Below are 15,032 nucleotides of genomic sequence, written 5' to 3' on the forward strand. Positions count from 1 at the left end.
GTTAAATATGCCTTATAGTTTTCTTTAGCTTTTGTAAAATCGTGGAAATTGTATTTGTTATTTCTATTAGATTTATAGTAATTCAAATCAGATACAACAATTGGGATCTTTACCCCGGCTATTAGGGTAAAGATCCACGAAACAAGGGGCAAAAATCCCACAACGAAACAACACTATACTTACTACATAAACTTACAAAATTGCTTAAGTATTGAAAAACAAAATACGAATGTCACTATGGACATCATTATTTGGGCGAATTATAAAAAAAAGAATGTGTTGACTCTGGTATTATTGAATCCCGTTATTCTATCTTGTGCCATGCTATAAATGATGTAGCCAAGTCAGTGACAGCCATCTATGTCTTGTTATTGGATCGATGGGAAATATTGTTTCAGATTTGTACTGGTGTGCAAACTAACGAAGTATTTCAAGTGGCAGGCCATAAAATCACAAATTTAAATTTCTTCAGTATATATAAATTCATTTTCTTATCTGTCATTAAATGTATGTCTGAAGGAATCAATTGAAGAAACACTGAATCCTTTTTGAAATCTTTTCTTAAGGTGGATTTTTCTACATTTGACATTTTGTCAGATTTTCTCTTTGATATACCATCATCGTAAAGTTGTCTTACTTCATTTCATCACATACTCGTATATTAATGGCTTAGAATCCATTTTTCTCTAGTAATTTCTGCTAAATATTTTAGCATTTACAGTAATTGTTCAAAAAACAGATCTACTATTGAAGTTAGAGTACTATTTTATTATAGCAACACACTAAATATTGCAATATGACCAATGGGGCAAAGTTCTGCATTCGGATCTTTACCTCATCATGTGGATCTTTACCCCACATGGCAGACCAAAGGACTGAAGCAAGTGCTGTCATTTAGGAAAGAAATTGTGGAACTATGAACTATGCATTATGTTCGTCATAGACAACGAAATAAATCACGAACAAAGAAATGTAGTTTCTGTTAATATTTTAAAGTCTACTACTAATACTTACTTACTTACTTACATACTTACTGCGCTTTAAGGAACCCGGAGGTTCATTGCCACCCTCACATAAGCCCGCCATAGGTCCCTATCCTGAGCAAGAATAATCCAGTCTCTATCATCATATCCCACCTTCCTCAAATCCATTTTAATATTATCTTCCCATCTACGTCTCGGCCTCCCCAAAGGTCTTTTTCCCTCCGGCCTCCCAACTAACACTCTATATGCATTTCTGAACTCATTCATATGTGCTACATGCCCTGCCCATCTCAAAAGTCTGGATTTAATGTTCCTAATTAAGTCAGGTGAAGAATACAATGCGTGCAGTTCTGTGTTGTGTAACTTTCTCCATTCTCCTGTAACTTCATCCCTCTTAGCCCCAAATATTTTCCTAAGCACCTTATTCTCAAACACCCTTAACCTATGTTCCTCTCTCAAAGTGAGAGTCCAAGTTTCACAACCATAAACAACAACCAGTAATATAACTGTTTTATAAATTCTAACTTTCAGATTTTTTGACAGCAAACTGGATGATAAAAGCTTCTCAACCGAATAATAACAGACATTTCCCATATTTATTCTGTGTTTAATTTCCTCCCGAGTATCATTTATATTTGTTACTGTTGCTCCCAGGTATTTGAATTTTTCCACCTCTTCAAAGGATAAATTTCCTATCTTTATATTTCCATTTCGTACAATATTCTCGTCACAAGACATAATCATATATTTTGTCTTTTCGGGATTTACTTCCAAACCTATCTCTTTACTTGCTTCAAGTAAAATTCCCATGTTTTCCCTAATCGTTTGTGGATTTTCTCCAAACATATTCACATCATCCGCATAGACAAGCAGCTGATGTAACCCATTCAATTCCAAACTCTCTCTGTTACCCTGGACTTTCCTAATGGCATACTCTAGAGCAAAGTTAAAAAGTAAAGGTGATAGTGCATCTCCTTGCTTTAGCCCACAGTGAATTGGAAATGTATCTGACCTACTAATATACAAGTTTAATATTATATGAGAGTAGTAAAAAATTGAAAATAACTCATTATTTTCAGTACAGTGGATGAAGAAACATCAAATTTGGTATAAACACAGCTTCTAATATGGTAGACATTACCTCAACAATGCAATCACCTGGGGATTAAGAGAAACAAAATATTTAGGATAGGATCTTTACCCCATGCGACTCTTTACCCTGGTTACTCTAAATGAGATGCAAATTTGGATTTTGCAAGAATAAATCCGTATATATTGCGTTTTCTCAAGACAGAATGAGTTAGGATAACAGTGAAATACACCTGTGGAATAACTGTTAGCGCTTCTAGCCACAAAACCAAGTGGCCTTTGTTCGATTCCTGATTGGGGCAAGTTACCTGGTTGAGGTTTTTTCCGGGGTTTTCCCTCAACCCAATATGAGCAAATATTGGGTAACTTTCGTTGCTGAACCCCAGACACATTTCACCAGCATTGTCACCTTCATCTCATTCAGATGCTAAATAACCTAAGATGTTGATAAAGCATCGTAAAACTAACTACTAAAAAATAAAATAATAAACAGTGAAATATTTTATTAGAATATTGATGACACTGGTCTCAAAGAAGTTAATGACTAATCTATGGAAAACTTCTACTAATTTTTTAAAATTTGTATATAAATTTATTTTACTGAGATTTTGCGTTATGAAATTATGTATGTCTACTGTACACCAGCCAGAAAAAAATTAGAGAAGAAATGTGAACTGAGACACTTACGTATAGCATGACATTAAAGCATGACAAGAAATGAAAGCACTACTAGTCATTCTAAAAACATTCCCTTTCCTATTTACAAGTAAGTGGATATGTTAGTCATTTCTTCTGATTATTGTAAATTTGTTACATTCAATGTTTCTTCTTCAGGTGCATTCTCAATGACATCGAAACAGTCTAACCTCAAAGGCATGGATCCTCTAGTGTTAATAGACTCTCTTGCTGTCATTATGGGACATGAAGAGAAAGAACTATGCAAAGCAGGACACTTGGCCTTGGTTCTGATTTTGGAAACTGCTATTAATATCCTTGGCTCTAAACAGAAGGTAAGACTTACTTACTGAGATTTATTACTACTGTAACACTTTAATACCTGCAAGCATTTTTACTACTAAAGAGTTTGAAATGTACATAAATCACTTAACAGTAGAAAATGTAGTTACCATTCACAAATTCTGATTAACAATAAAACATCCCAGTCCTCTAGTTTCTGTTCTTTGTAAGCTTTTACACTTTGATTTTTACATTTATTTTATTTTATTTTTTTTTTTTTTTAAGATGATACTATATGTAATCATAAAGAGAATATATCTTTTGTCAGATCATTTACTCCCAAAATGTTTCAGATTAGGAAAAAAAAAATTTTTCCGTGAATTAAATTCATTCTTAAGCAAAACTACCCCAAAACTACTGCACGTAATTATAGTAAAATAATAAAACTATTCTTCACACACGCACTGTAAAGATGTGAAGAGAGAGACACATACATTGTATTTTCTTGCAACATGAATTTTAGTTTTATACTCATTAAATTAATCCCTTCCCCCTCCTTTAAGATGTCAGCTTTTTCATCCTGAAATGTGTAGTCATGTAGTCCATAACATATCTGCAGTAAATTGAAGTATGGAAAAATCAACATTTCAAAATCTACAGTGCCTATAATCCACCTAATAATCCCCTTGATCTAACTTTGTTTGATATACAACCCAAAACTATCATAATTGGTGACTTTAACGCCCACTCCCAACTTTGGGGCTACGATAATGTAAACCAACCTGGAAAAATGATCATGGACCTCCTAAATACTACAACCGCAGAACTTGTCTACAGAAAAGAAGATCCCCCTACTTTCATTCATTATTCTGGTTCTGGTACAAATCCAGACTTATTACTAGTAACATCAGATATCCATCACGAAACCAAGAAAAAAAAATTGAAGACCCTGGATCTGGCCATAGAGTCATCATCGCTTCTATCCATCTCCACCAAAATCGAAGAAAAGAACCCTACAATAACAAAACAACATGGAACTTTAAGAAAGCGAATTGGAAACTATTTACAACAGAACTCAACAAATACCTCAAGCTAAACACACCACTAATGGAAAATACAAACTCAGATAGATTGAACAAATATTTCTGTGAATCTCTTCTTAAAATTGCAAAAAAGCAAATTCCACGAGGCAAACCAAAAAAATACACCCCATTCTGGACAGAAAACCTGAATTTATTGAAACAAGATAGAGATAAAGCAAGACCCAAAGCAGAACATAGCAAAACACCAGAAGATACTCAAGATTGGAGGAAGAAGACTGCCATTCTTAAAAAAGCAATCATAACAGCAAAAAAGAACAGTTTTAATAAATTTATTGAAAATATTAATTACAGAACCGATAGCGCTAAAACATATAAATTTCTGAAGAATATTTCTAATACACAGGAAAATACTAGCCAACCTATTATTCATAATAACAAAACACTAACAGATAGTAGAGATATAGCAAACACATTTAATAAACACTACTCAAACTCTCACAGATTACATCCCAATACCAAAAAAACTGACAAATTTATCAAAAGAGAATTACATAAAAATAATAAAAACAATATTACTAGTACAAAACCTGAAATATTTCATCGAAATTTTACTTCCAAAGAATTAAATATAGCTATACAAAATTTAAAAACCAAGAAATCTCCTGGCCCCAACAACATTCATTCCGAATTTTTTAAACATTTGGGGGAAAAAGCCAAGTCTGTACTTTTATCCATTTTCAATTTATCATGAAACACCTCAATTCCTGCAGCTTGGAAAAAAGCAATCATTGTACCAATTCACAAAAAAGGGAAACCTGCTCATGATGTTAATAGTTATCGACCAATAGCACTGTTAAGCATGATAGCAAAAACCATGGAGTCCATGATCTCCAACAGATTAACTTGGTATTTAGAATCCCAAAATCTTGTATCACCAAGACAAGCCGGCTTTCGACAACTACGCTCTACCAATGAACAAGTCATACAACTCGGCCAAGAAATAAAAGATAGTTTTAACAAGAAAGAAGATACCTTGGCAATATTTATTGACTTTCAGTTAGCATATGACTCTGTTTGGAGAAATAAATTATTACTAAAACTCCAGAATTTAGGTATCTCCAGCAATATATTCAGATGGATATCAGAATTCCTTAGTCAAAGATTCATTGCCACTAAATTCAATAACTCACTTTCTAGTTACAGACAAACATATCGAGGTCTACCTCAGGGTGCTGTTCTCAGCACAACTTTATTCAATATTTATATAAATGACTTACCCTCCCTATTAGAGGAATCAAACATGAAAACAGCACTATTTGCAGATGATATAGTTCTGTGGACTTCCGGATCTTACAGACATAGAGACAAAATTCAAAATTCTGCTCTTAAAGCTCTAAATCAACTTCATGAATGGAATACATCAAATTTGATGACACTCAATTTTAGTAAAAGTAACTACCAAATATTTTCACTTGGTAAAAAAGAAAGAGAATTCAATATCCAATACAATGGCCAACACCTTCCTAGGACTTATGAATCCAAATATCTTGGAGTTACTTTCGATAGTAAGTTAACATGGAGCAACCATTTGAAATACATTTCTGAAAAAGCTCGTAAAAGATTCTCCCTTCTAAAAAGACTAGCAGGAAAGAAATGGGGATGCTCTAGGAATATTTTGAACACTACATACAAAATGTTAATACAGCCAGTGCTGACATACTGCGGAGAAATTTTAATTACTTCACCTTTCATAAACAACATAGAATATGTTCAAAACCAAGTTCTCAGACTCATTACTGGTGGAATCAAAACAACTCCAATAGATTCTGTGAGATTCCTCACTAATATTAACAGCATCAAAATGACAATAGAAGAAAAAGCACCGATTCAATATGAAAAACTTATCAGATTACCAGGAAACAATTGGCATTCATACAGTCCTCTCTGTAGATTGAAAACTCAAACAAGTTTCGTATCCATTGTTCAAGAATTAAAAAAGAAAATCAATATCCCGAATTTAAAAGAAAACCTACAAATTAAACCAAACCCTTTAACTCTATTAAATATAGAATATAATCTAAATTTAACAGAAGAAATACTGAAATCAGAAGTAAACACTGAAATACTAAAACAATTGTCTTTAGAGACAATATTAGGTACCCTCCACAAAACTGGCTTCATTTATACACCAACGGATCCTTGATCTCCAGAGAACAAGGTGCCGGTGCAGGTGTTACGTGCTGTCTCTTCTCACTTTATAGATCTCTTGGGTATGGAACAACAAGTTTTGATGGTGAAATCATTGCAATAAGTGAAAGTCTCAGGAATCTTCTATGCCACATCAATAAATTTAAAAATGCAGTTATATTGTAAGACTCCAAAGCAGCTTTTCTATCTATAGTCTCTAAACACACACCTTCATCTCAAACAGCAGAAATAACTAAAATGCTCTCTCAATTAATATCACTCAATAAAAGAATTGTATTCCAATGGATACCATCCCATTGTGGAATCCTGGGAAACGAGAATGCGGATGCTTTAGCAAAGAAGGGCAGCACTGCTACTTACAGACCTGTTACTAAATCTACGTATTACTCTGTGAAGAAATTTATTAAATCTACATACTTAGACTTCAACAAACAAAATTTGATAACACAATCCCAAGGGAAAAAATGGAACTCTCTGCATCAAAATCCACAGTTAATTCCCGATTTACCACGAAAATCGTCTGTAGCTGCATTTAGATTGGCAACAGGCCATGATTGTTTGGCCAAACACCTGCATAGAATTGGAATATATCAGTCCCGTAACTGTCCATTGTGCAACTCAAACCAAGAAATGGATTCGGAACGCCTCAAAATCTGTGCTTCATTGGCTGACCATGATAATATCTTTGAAAAATATTGGAGTGCAAGAGGTCAAATGACTTTATTGTCAAATGCTTGGCATTAGAAAACAACAACAACATATGGATTAATATCATAATTGCATTTCATCCCACGGGATAGCTTCCTTAACAAAGCAAGTGAAGGCAATGGCAATAACTGATGGTTCAAACAGTGTTCATAAGCTTTTCTCGATTTTATTCATAACATGAAACTCTCTAAGATAAATTCTGACTCATACCTCATTCCACGTGGACATGTCCCACTCTTCTTAGTCATAGTACGAACCACGAGTTTTTGTTTATCATTTAACAAATTTATTTTATATCTGCTTAACAACCTTCATAATTTATTTATTTCATTTACATAACCCCGCTTCCTTTTGCTACTTTCAGAGAGGAGAAGTCGCAGCTGCTTTATTTCTTTTCGAAGTTGAATCACTTCATCTGAAAGATCACTGTTTATAATCGACGAATACTTACAATTGGCTTCATCCACTGCTTCACTAAATGCATTCGATTCTTGTGATATAATTTTGGGTTCCTCAGTCTTTTTTCTCTTCTGTTGACGAGCCTGATTATTTCGTATTTTAGGAGTCTTTCTTTTGCTCGGTTTGAAATTGAATTATTTTGGAATTCCAGGGAATTGGTGTAGCACAGCATCTGTTGTTAATTTTCATTTATCACGTTTTAGTTCAACTGTTTTCTCTTGTATTACAAAGGAGTCTACCTTCATATCATGTCATTGTTAAAGTGAACATCGCAAACCCGATCTTTTTCTGTCAATGAGCATCACTTCCTGGAATTACTCGATACCAATCATCTAAACTATTTTTAGGGGGGTTTAAAGAAGTGTCTACCATCTGTTGCCATATACCCTGATTTACAACCAGGCACATCATCAGAGTTGATTGTTACTTAAATGCTTTTGTCCAAAATAAAGTATAAAATCATAAATATACTATTATAGCATAACATCACCCTCAACTGGCATACTCACATGCATTTACTGTCACTTAATTCCCCTTAATTCACATAAAATATACTATTCTCATAAAAATGACAGTGATTTCACTCAAGTTACTATGTAATGCCCAGAGTCACTGCCAGGCATATCACCCATTACGACATCTGTTGAGGAAATTTGTAACTATGTCAGCCGAACTATGGGTTCTTATGTATGTTCCCTCACTTAGTGATTTGAGATATTTCAAACAAAAAAGCTTCATACAATTTTGCTCGTTTTTGCTTCGTTTTCGAGATAAATATTGTTTTATATGAAACAATTCATAACGTGTTTTGGGAAAACCATTGATATTTAATTCCCAGTATGCTAAATCAATTTGAGAGAGTAGTGTATTTTGATAATAAATGATTGAAAGAATTTTAGTTTTGTCATTTAAATGTGCAGAAATTTGATCGGAACAAATGTAACTCTTTGTTCTGAAAAAAAAAATGTTAAAATATTACATTTGTTTGGACTAAATTTCTATATATTTAAAGGAGAAAATTAAAATTCTTTCAATCACTTATTATCATAATACATTATTCCCTTAAATTGACTGAGCATATTGTGAAATCAATCAATGGCTTTCCCAAAACACTTTACGAAATGTTTCATGTAAAACAATTTTTATCTAGAAAATGAAGCAAAAGCGAGCAAAATTGTATTAAACTTTTTTTGTTTGAAATATCTCAAAGAATAACCCCGTGAAATTATTGACATTATTTACGGTTCATTCTGTATATTATTTGGGAAACAATATTGAACTGAATTAAATGAGTCCTATTCATCAGAAGTCTGTAGATTTATCATACTCCATACTGTAACAACAGTGTGTCGATAACATCATTGGAAGAATTATCTACAATTGTTTTTTTTTATCCCACCCTGCGTTTTATGTTTGCATCATGTATCAGTTTGATGAAATGCTGTGTAAGATTTGGCATATTACTTCCAAAGTGTTCAAATAATTCAAATGACGAGTTACATTATATTAAGCCTTCTACTTCACTTACATCATACATATGTGTTTCAGGCTTGTCAGCTGCCTTTGATGGAGTACCTAGCAGAGAGAATGTGCTCACTCTGTTATGAACGAGCATGGTATGCGAAGCTAGGAGGCTGCATTGCAATAAAGTTTCTTGTTGAGCGCATGGCTATGCGCTGGGTATATGAGCATCTGTTCCTTTTCCTCACAGCTCTTCTCTTCGTCATGATGGATCTCACTGGAGAGGTTAGTTCAAAACTAAGCATTTAACTCAAAAACTCTTTAGTCTTAAGATTTTATCACTACAGCAACAGATAAGTTTTTTTTTTTTTTTTTTTTGACATTGTTAATACGTAATTCGCATGATTTCTCGTAAATAAATTTTCTCTTACATATACTAAGGTCATAACAACTTTATACCCAGGTCATTGTAACCTTGCACCTGATGCTTAGTGTAATGTTGGTAGCAAGAGGTACGACATTGCCACAATGACCACTCATTGCACATCAGCTGACTTAACTTATGCGGAGTATGCTATTCTGCTCCGTTAATTCAAATTGAAATTATTATGTCCATTCTTTATTGCTATCTTCTTAGAAAGACCTAAAGTTTTTGCTGTCTGCTTATTATATTATCTGCAGGAATGGATACATGCTTATATATACGAACAAATTCCTTCTCCAGCTCGTAAAATTGACGAGTCATTTGCACCAATTCTGACGCCTGACTATTTACACAAGGATTCTTACTACGCCTGACTATTTACACAAGGATTCTTACTACACCTGACTATTTACACAAGGATTCTTACTACGTTGAGTTACCATTTTTTGAACATCTATTTTTTGCAACATTTCACAAATTATGTGATAGTTACACTGTAACATAAGCATGTAGCAAACCAACAACACAGCAGCGCTCTATGTGGCAGCATGAGCAGCTGACAGAAAATGCTGCGTTCTGATTGGTTCAGAAGGCTGCCACACAGCATTCTTCAGTTTTTTCATAGGAAGGGTAGCCAACCCAAACAACAACTGTCAAGTACAAAGTTACAAAAGCCTGAGTATAGAATTCTTATTACTAGGGACACCATAAAATGGTGAATAAAATACTTCTAAGTCGGTAAATAAAACTACTGTAATTCGTAAAAAAATCAATATTTAAATATGTAAATCGTAAAAAAGTCGTTATTTAAATATGTAAATCATAAAAAATTTTGGTATTTAAATATGTAAATTGTGAAGAAGAGGTTTGAATTTAAACATGTAAATAATTTTAAAAAATTGATAATAAAACACTCATTCCTCTACAGGTTTGTCCCTGGTATTGATGAGACTAGTTACACACTAGATGGAGGAAAGTGTCATGTTAATATAAAAACATTAGACCTAGGTTTATTTGCACACTATCAGACAGCTTGACTGTGCAGTTATCAAAATACATTATTCCTTAGTCTTCTTTGCATACTCTTGCTGAAAATGTGGCAAATATATTTTACACATTTCTTCTTGTGTTCATGTGTAACGAACCTAAGCATTGCACATGCATGACACACAGATTTTCACAACTGAAAAAAAAAAAAAAAAACAAACCTATTTCCATACTTATTTTGAATGTTTCATTGAGGAAATAAAACAGTAAAATTTCGTGACCAATGAATGTAGGATTCAGCAATATTCATAAAAAAAATTGCCAAATTCGCAAAAAAATGAAAAATACGAACAAAATAAGCGACAAATCGTGATCATAAAATGCGTGTACAGTACAAGCCTCGTTCATATCTATAAACATTTCAACTCTGACTCAGTTAGCAGAAATTCGTGAAAAAAATCATTCACGAAAATCAAGTGTTCTTACTCATTACTTGTTACATACACCAGAACTAAAACTCAATGGACACTATTTGATACTGAGTACATTTTTCTCCAAATCACAATTGAGGTTAGCTTTTAAACTGTAAAGGTAATACAGAAACAATGTAATAGTGATAATGGAAAAATGGTGAAATTAGAATGGCAGAAAACCCAAGTACTCTGAGAAGACCTCTCTCATTGCTACTCTGTCCATTGTAAATTCTCAAAACTCTGGCCACTTGGGTGAAATGCCATTGACTGACAGTTAAATTATGCCAATTAAATTTCGCTGAGATGCGTCATTAATTGAATGATTGGAGTATCAGCTTTCCATGTCTGAGGGATCTCATGGCGAAACATCCTCTGAAACTGCACACACAGTTCTCCATAGAAAATTAAAAGCTAGCCGTTTATACTAACTGTAAGGGTATTAGGGGGGAGGCAGGTGAAAATTGAATTTCAGGAAATATGGAAGCTAAAAATGTGAAAATTAATTTTCTTCTTCTTTGCTATATATAAAACAGCTAGGAAAAATTTGGTCCCATTTATTTGTGTATTTCAGGAGTTATTTTTGAAATTTGAAAAAAAAGTATGATTCCAAAAAAAGCCTAAAACTTTTCCAAATTTTCGCATTCAAGTCTGGTTTTTTTTATTTCAGCATAGTGTTGTATGTTAAATAAAACTGGGCATTTTCAGTTCAGTGCTCTTATTACTTTTAATTTAAAAAAAAATATTACTTCATGTGGTTTATAAAATTCTAAGTATTTTAGTACACATCTCACTTTAATAATTTCTGAGCAATATAATTTAAGGAGTAGAGTAAAATGGATGCACAGAATTAATTATGATACATTCGTGAGCATGCACAAAAAAATCAGCCTTCTAGCATAATTTCTATGAATGTTTTAGCATTTTTTGTAATGTATAATCTCAAAAAAATTAAGTGTGGAAAATGACATTTTAAAGTTTTCATTCAAAATTCTTGGCTTAGGTTCATGCAACATACCTGATTGACTCTAGAATAATCCAGCCTCATATGTGGGACCTTCTCTCACTTTGGCTGCTTCCATGGACCTCAATCTTGCCAGTTTCACTGAACGACGGTACCTCTGGTATGCTTTATTTGACCTCGACTTCGCCTTCATAACCCGATTACTGTCACGCTTCACTCCTAACTTCACTGTTGTCCTCCCTGGTGACAGTCCTGCTTGTTTTTGTGTCTTTATAACTGTTTCTGTGGTTCCAACATTAAAATCACAAATGGCTTGTCCCACAGCTATGTCGATCCTTCGTTTGGAGGCAAACATTTCCTTTGGAATGTTTCTCCATATCATGCCATGCAGGCTTTCATTGGCATTTTGTGTCCGGCATTCCGTGCATCTTTTTAATAAGCTGTCTGATGCCAGTTTCTGGTAAACAGGGAGTATTTTGGCAAGACATCTTTTTGTAAGAGGATTCCCTACCTTTACTCTGTGTGGTTCTGGTTTTCTTCCCACAGCAAGAGCTTTCTGATAAAAACACCAAGAGTTTTCGCCAGGTGGACATTTCGAATGCTGGGTTTTTTTGTCAGTAGAAATACTGTGCAGAAGAGTTGCATATATAGCAGTCTTTGTAGCCTCAGTGTCTCCTTTATTCCTATATATGGCCTTAGTGTAGTACTTCTGTAGTTTGTTTATTGTCACAGATTTCAGTGACCCATGTGCCCGACCACCAAGTTGCTGACCCTGCTTACCTGAATCAAGTACAACAGTCCTAAGAGCGGTGCCTAGTCTCTTCCCCACATGGTTGACACACTCTTGCTTTTCTATCTTGTGCTCTGGACCATATGGTTTTAGCGCGCAAAGTTTATTGAATGTCTTCGCATCGCCATCAGATAACAAAGACGTGTATCGAAGACCAAAGTCTTGAGATCTGTTCCACATCTTTATGGCAGCCTCCATCTCCATCGCTCCCGATGAGCCAGTGTGATTGATATCACATTCTTGCTTGTGGATATCATACCACATTTTGAAGTCCTGAGGGTTCTTGTATCGTTGTCTTGCATGAACACATTTGCGACATGATTTCGACATGACTTGATAGTCTATGACATATCCAGTCAGAATATCAATGACGCATCCTACACCATACATTGAGGAGTGACCGCGAGTCAACCAAGTTCCATCATAACTTACCCCAATATCTAATATGGGTGGAATTTCTCCATCTACTATGAGATCAGCATACGCACCTCTCACTTCACTTCGTATATCTGTCAATATATTGGCAACAACGTCTGTTGTGGCCCCTAGTAGAAGTTTCGAATGTTCATTGAATGAATACTTGGACATACAGTACATATTCATTATCATGGAAAAATGTTGCAGTCCTGCATGCCCTTTACCTAATCTAATGAATGCCTGCGTCATTCGTTGGTTCACATCAAATGCAGGTCGCTTGGTCTTATTTTCCAAACGCTTAGAAGTTGTATATAGATTTTTTAATGTCTTCACATTGAATGCATTTTAATTGTATGTCATGGGCAAAGCCATTCTGTTCTTTGCCTATATCTATTTTTAATGTCTTATTATGGCAGTCATTGCATTTCAGATCTTGCACCAAGTCTGACAAAACTGTACAATCCACAACAATATATTTACATTCACTACTAGTAGATTCAAACTGATCAGCACTATTACTAGCTTCAAGTTTTTGCTGTCTAAGATTAGGTTTTGTTTCAGTGGACTGACTTGCATCACATGCTACAATATATTCACTATTATCCACAGTAGTGCTGTCACTACACTGCACAACAGGTTCATTTTTATTTGTCCACCTCTTTAGTGCCTTTGCTTTATTTCTATTTGAAATAGATTTTCTTCTAGCCATGTTGAAATATTATCCAACAAACTATACCTAAATTTATAACGCTATGTAATTATATAAAATACACTAAATAAGGACTCACAACACTATATACACTAAAGAAGAACTTATTACACTATAATTATATAGAAAAGAATAAAGTACACACTGCAACCACAAAGCAACAAACTGAAACACGTGTTACAACTGCAGAATATAACCTCCCAAAATAAAACTTTAGAAGAAAGCATGACCTGTACAGCTTGTAAACAAGGATGGTTTCGTTTCAATGCACTGAAGCCACCAGTGTATCAGAGTAAAGCGAAAGAGAAAAAAAATACTTCCCTTCTCTCAATTATTTTCTCAACACTGACATCTGTTGTAAATCACACTCAAAGATCTTTTTCCACTCTGCCATCTATTGCAAATCACACTAAACTTCTTCAAAAGGTTCTCGGCTACTCAACAGAAAGAGAACCAACATAACAATACATTCTTTTAGCGAAAACAGGGCTATTTTCTGAAGTTGCTGCAGTACGTAACGGTGAGTACGCCCACTAGTTGTAATCGGCGGAGGCATTTAAAGCGCAGCTATTTAAAAATGGCTGATTTATGACCGGTTCTCGACAGCGTAACTACCTGAAACTTTGGGAATACATTCTTTAAAGTGTAAGTTATTTTTTTATGAGAAAAATGAAAAATGTGATTTTTGGCCAGAAATGATGAATTTTCACCTGTCTCCCCCCTTAAAACTTAAATCTGAATGTTACATTAAAGTCGCATTGTCAGGATACAAGTGCAGTCGGATCAGTTTTGCTTGGATGGTCACTCGGATGCTACTCATATTGTAGTAACAAGTGATACGAGTGCAGTCAGATGATACTCGTATTGTAACAATAGGTGATACGAGTGCACTTGGATGTTGAGCTCTGATACAAGTGGACTAGGACTGTGCTCAACTTTCGGGAGTATGATCAGATACGAGTGTGAATTAACAGATAGTGGATAACAGAGCATTGGAAGGGTCTTGCTCAAGAAAATGGAAAGAGCATGAAACATTATAGTTTGTCGATCTGTACAAAACAGAAAAAATGATATGGAACTTTAGACTCTGAATACAAAAACAAGGATGTGCAAGCCTCAGCAGTATAGCGTAAACCTTATTTAGAAAATTTTAGGTTAGATTGAGCATTAAATAAATTAAATACCAACTATTAATTGCTTTGTTTTTGTACTATTCACTAGTGCAATAAAAAATCTTCTTCTTTACCTTTACAACACCATATTCAATCGAATCTGAAAACTTCAATGATGTAAATTTAATTAAACTGCCACAAGAACATGTATACACTGTGCAGACACTCCATGACTCACTGCTACATTAAAA

General features: G+C 34.3%; 1 protein-coding gene across 6 annotated transcripts in view; it reads left to right on the plus strand.

The window, feature by feature from the left end:
* Window positions 1–15,032, plus strand: part of Nipped-A (Transcription-associated protein Nipped-A) — a 494,348-nt gene that overhangs the window by 179,167 nt on the left and 300,149 nt on the right. For all 6 annotated transcript variants that reach the window (XM_069825168.1, XM_069825181.1, XM_069825178.1 and 3 more), the window contains exons 21-22: window positions 2,907–3,082; window positions 8,996–9,193. In XM_069825168.1, coding sequence (XP_069681269.1) covers window positions 2,907–3,082; window positions 8,996–9,193 — 374 coding nt within the window. The remainder of the gene's footprint in view (window positions 1–2,906; window positions 3,083–8,995; window positions 9,194–15,032) is intronic.

The sequence above is a fragment of the Periplaneta americana genome, chromosome 1 (assembly GCF_040183065.1).
Source record: "Periplaneta americana isolate PAMFEO1 chromosome 1, P.americana_PAMFEO1_priV1, whole genome shotgun sequence".
Lineage (NCBI taxonomy): Eukaryota > Metazoa > Arthropoda > Insecta > Blattodea > Blattidae > Periplaneta > Periplaneta americana.